The sequence below is a fragment of the Pteropus vampyrus genome, unplaced genomic scaffold, assembly GCF_000151845.1.
Source record: "Pteropus vampyrus isolate Shadow unplaced genomic scaffold, Pvam_2.0 Scaffold61, whole genome shotgun sequence".
NCBI lineage: Eukaryota > Metazoa > Chordata > Mammalia > Chiroptera > Pteropodidae > Pteropus > Pteropus vampyrus.
The window spans coordinates 779,964-784,953 of record NW_011888842.1 but is presented as its reverse complement, the minus strand read 5'-3'; the positions used below and the strand labels follow the sequence as shown (position 1 = coordinate 784,953).

Below are 4,990 nucleotides of genomic sequence, written 5' to 3'. Positions count from 1 at the left end.
TCACTCGCCCAAGGCCATACAGCCAGCGAGTGGCACAGAAGGCAGTCTGGCTCCTGAGTCCATGCTCTAGACGACACCAAAAGCTGCTTCCTCTGGCGATGCTGCTTCTCAGATGTGAGACCGTGGGCAAGTCATTTACCTCTTGAGACTCAAATTCCCTGTCCGTAAGGGGGAAAATAGCATCTACCTTATGGGCTGGTTGTGGGGATTGAATTCAGTTCCGTGGTAGGTGCAAAGTGCTGGAATAGAGCTGTCACATAGCAGGTGCTCAGTGAACGGAAGCTGTTATTATAATCATCACCATCATTATTTCTAGTATTATTTGCCAGGGCTATGGGAAGCCGGGGTGAGAGAAGGAGCTCTGGGGACAGGATGCCTGCGTTCAGTCTTGGCTCTGCCATAGACTTCCCCGTGGGCTCTGGGAAGTCATCTCCTCTCCCTGGGCCTCAGTTTTCTCATATGAGACATAGGCCCAATCAGCCTTGTCCTGCTATCTCACAGGAGTGTGAGGTCCAGGTGGAACAACGCGGTGGGAAAGGCCAGGGCTGCTTGTGTCCCCCGTCCTCAGATGCAAGGAGAAGACTTTCTGGGGGTGAATCCAGCCCGGGCTGCATCTGGGCCCTGCTGTGTTTGGCCAGTGCCACCTCTGGAACAGACACCCTGGCCCCTTGGACCACTGAGCCCAGCCAGGGCACTGCAAGAGATCAATCAGACCTGGCCGTGGGGCTCTGATTGGTCCTGGCTGAGCAGGGCAAACACCAAGGTCACTTACAAGCCACAGGTTTCTTCCCTGGCCTCAGTTTGCAGCTGCTTCAGGCAGGGAGCGCCTCTGTCCCCAAACTAAGCCTGTGAGTGACCCCCTAGGTAGAGGAGCCAGAGCCATGCAGAGTCTCGGGGCCCTACCTCTGCTGCTGGCCGCCTGCGTGGTGGTGAGCACCAACCCTGTGCCAACATTGCCGGACGACATCCAAGTGCAAGAGAACTTCGACATCTCTCGGGTAAGGCTGGCCTCTCTGGGGGTGATGGCGGGTGTCTGAGCAGCGGGGTCATGCTGGGGATCAAGTTCTGCCTGCCTTGGGGTCTCAGTCTCCCCATCTGGAACTCCAGGGTTGAGTCTCTGAAGGCCCTTCCCGCTCAGACCATCTGGAATTTGTCGAAGTGACAGTTCTATGCAGCCATCATTCTTTGGGACTCTCGCCTGACATTCTGAGTCAAATGTCCTCACATTCACACCTGTCCTCTCAGGCTCCAAGGGGAATCCATGCCTCAATGAGAATCCACCCCGGCGAAGGCTTTGTCCTGACTGCTGCCCCTGCTGCCCGCCCCGCCCCCCCGCACCTGTCCCCCAGCGCCTGGCTTTCACGACCGTTCCTGCCCCCACCCCACCCCCGGGCCTCACCCTTTAACTACCAGTCTCTCCCCTGACACTTCTCTGTTGTCTCGTCCCTGGCCCTCTGCCCTCACAGGCATGTGGGGTTATGGGGAGAAGAGAAGCAGGACAGAGATGGGGGCTGGTGGGAATAAGTGGCCTGGCCAGGGCACTGTATGCAGGGAGTCCTAGGGCTGCATTCTGGCCCCAGCACTGCCCGAATCACTGTGACCTTGAATAAGACCTGTCCACCCAGGGCTCAGTCTCCATGTCAGTATGAGGGCATCTCAGACCCTCTGAGCCGTGGCATCTTATGGATTTTTTTTTTTTTTTACGTTCAGGGAGAAGGAAAGGTCTTGGGTGCAGGGGCGGTGAGGAGCAGGGCCCTGGGGGGCAGTCTGGGATGCGGCAGAGCAGGAGGCGACATGAGGGTTCTCTCAACTCTGATGCGCAGTCAGGAGAAAGAAGTGGCAGCCTCGTCCCGCGTCGGCTCAAGGAAAGGATGGATATACTTTCTAACACAGAGCTATGGGCTGCTTGCCAGGTGGTGAGCGCCCTGTCCCCAGAGGGGTAAAAGGCAGGACTCTGCTCTTGGGAAGCAGTGATTGCTGATGACCTTAGGGCACAGGGATTTGGACTATCTCCAAGTAATCTTGAATCTCAGCAGAATAAGGCCTTCTGCCAGGTGGGTGGGATCCCATCTTGCCTCAATGCCTGAACTTCCACCATTAGGGTTCCATCTTCCCTGGAAGCCCTGTGGCTTCCAATTAGTTACAGGACGTTACCACTTAAAAGGATTAGCCTTTGAGAGGAGGGAGGGGAGCAGATGTCTGCCAAGTGTTCTTCAAGGTCTGAGGCAAATCCAGATCCTCAGCACTGTGCTGCCTCCTAGTTCTATGGGAAATGGTTCCACGTGGCCATGGGCTCCACCTGCCCATGGCTGATGAAGTTCAAGGACAGGCTGACCATAAGCACACTGGAGCTGAAAAGAGGACCGACGGAGAGGCAGATCAGCACGACCAGCACCCGTTGGAGGTGAGCTTGGGGGTGGAGTGGGAGGGGCAAGAGGGACAAGGGACCGGGTGGGGCCTGCCCACCAACCCACCCTGGCTTCAGTCACCACCCTGTCCTGGAAAGTTACAGACCTCTACTTCCAGGCAGGCCTTCTTCCCCTCTGAGCTTCGGGTCTCTGTTCCGCTCCAGTAGGGCATCCCTTTCTAATCATCCCACCGCATCTAGAGGGCAATGCCCCCTACACTATGCCTGTTTTCCAAGCTTCTCCTTGGTGCTCCTTGGGCATCCTTTAGCTCAATTAGGGCACTTCTACATGCCAGGGACCCAACCGGGAAACCTGGGCAAAAGTAGGTGGCCTAGAATCCTCTGGTGCCTTGAGCCATTCAATCCATCGCCAAGCCCCATCCATCCCCTTCCCAAATCCCTCCAATCTGTTCACGTCTCCCCTCTACCCCACCACCACCTTGGTCCAAGCCACTTTCTTTCTTTTCTGGTTGTCTACAGTAGCCTCCCTACATTTCTCTACAAACCTCCTATTGAATCCATTCTTCACCCCGCAACCAGAAAGAGCGTTCGAAAATTCTAATCTGTTTAAACCTTTCCACGGCTCCCTATTGCCCTCGGAAATAAAATCCAGCCCCTTCGATGTGGCCTTCCAGGCCCCTCCTGGAACTCGCCGTTCCCTGCCCCCCCTCTCCCATGCCGTCTGCGACCCACCCGAGTGGACCTTCTTTCAGTTCAGGAACACTCCAACTTCTTGTACCTCTTGGCCTTTGTACTGTGTGTTCCTTCTACTGGGAAAACCCCTCCCCACCTCTCTGGGCTAGTTCCTATGGATCCTTCAGGACTCATGTTTTATGTCACTTCCTCCAGGAAGCCTTCCTTGACCCTCTCCTACCCTGAGTTCAGATTACATGCCTTCTTTTGTGCTCTCAGAGCACCACGTGCTCCCCTCAACACGGCACACTGACTGCCATACACCTCTGGCCTGCCCATCCATTCCACTCAGTTGTAAGTCCCATGAAGGGACAGGGTCTGTCTTGCCACCTCTGTATCCCTAACATGTAGCACAGTGCCTGGCACGTAGAGGCTGCTCAGTAAATGTTCATAACCTAAATAACAATCATCATCACAACAAGAGCTAAAATATGCATAGCGCTTACTCTAAGCTCTTTACAGGTAAGGTCTCATTTGACCCTCACAGCCACGATGTGAGGTAGAAACTGTCATTATCCCCATTTCACAAATGAAGAAACTGGGCAAGAGACACAGAGTAATAAGTGAATTATCACGTTAACTCGGCACTCTGATTCCCCAGTGCATCAGTATAACGTGCAGATTTGGTTAAAGAAGCTGATTTTTAGTGCTGGATTTGTCAAGGATGGCATAGATTAGTCCCTTTTTTCTCTGTCCCTCTGTTCCCTCTTACGTGAAATGGGTGTCTCCCGGGGCTGATGTGAGGCTTAAAAAAGATATTTAAAATTGTTACCTTCCAAATTAAAAACAAACAAATAAACAAACAAAAAACAAGATGTTTGGGAAGGACCCAGTGAGAGAGTGGGGTGTCAGGACCAGAATTCCACTTTCTTTTGATTTGTTCATTTCCAGAAAAGGTGTCTGTGAGGAGATCTCTGGGACTTATGAGAAAACAGACACCGACGGAAAGTTCCTCTATCACAAATCTAGTAAGTTAATGCGAAGAAGACATCTACAGTTCTCTCCTTTGCTAAAAAAATACCTTTATGTCTTAAGCTTTCTTTCTTTCCGTCTTCGCTCTCTCTGCCTGTATAACCTTTCCTCCCATTGTTTTCTGAGATGTCATTTAGCCTTCCTCCAAAATTCCTCCTCTTTTTCCTCCTATGCATCCTCCTTATTCTTTCTCTCCCTCCCACCCCCATGTGCTCATGCTCGTGAACATCCAGAATTATAATGATGATGTGAATGCTGAGGATAACATCCAGATTTCATTCTTCTTCATGTTAGGCATCTGTAATCAGCTGATAAAATCTTGCTAAGCATCTACTATGTACAGTGTGTATGGTGCTAAGTGATAGAAGGACTTGGACATGAATTTATTCATTTATCCAGCAAATGTTTGTTGAATATGCTCTATATGTCAAATAATCGTGTTAGGAGTTGAATATATGAATGTTTGGGTAGATGGTTGGATAAATTATTGAGAGAATAAACAAATGATTGATAAATGAATACATGTATGGATGGCAGATAAGTGAGTTAGTTAATCAATCATTTATTAGATAAATTGATGGTTTAATGAATAGAGGACAGAAAGGAGGGAAAGAGGACAAAAGGAGGGGAAGATAAGGGAGGGATGGAGGATGGAAATGGATGAATTTATGGATTGATATATGGGGAAGATGGATAGATAGATGATAGTGGACAAATTAATGATGACTATATGGAGGAGATAGATGGATGGAGGGAGAGAGAGACTGAAGATGGATGAATAGATAAATGAATGTAGAGAAAGATATGTAAACAGAGGATGGCTGAATACATGATGTGTGGGTGAATAGGTGAAGGATCTCAGGCTAGAAGAGCCTTCTGACCACTTAGCCTTTGTCTTCCTGACTCTTCTGTGCAGAA

At 50.6% G+C, this 4,990-nt stretch overlaps 1 protein-coding gene across 1 annotated transcript in view; it reads left to right on the top strand.

Moving 5' to 3' along the window:
* The first annotated feature begins 493 nt into the window (after positions 1-493).
* Positions 494-4,990, top strand: part of AMBP (alpha-1-microglobulin/bikunin precursor) — a 15,104-nt gene continuing 10,607 nt past the window's right edge. Inside the window, exons 1-3 of the mRNA XM_011360934.2 lie at positions 494-998; positions 2,262-2,404; positions 3,992-4,068. Coding sequence (XP_011359236.1) covers positions 882-998; positions 2,262-2,404; positions 3,992-4,068 — 337 coding nt within the window. The 5' untranslated portion in view covers positions 494-881. The remainder of the gene's footprint in view (positions 999-2,261; positions 2,405-3,991; positions 4,069-4,990) is intronic.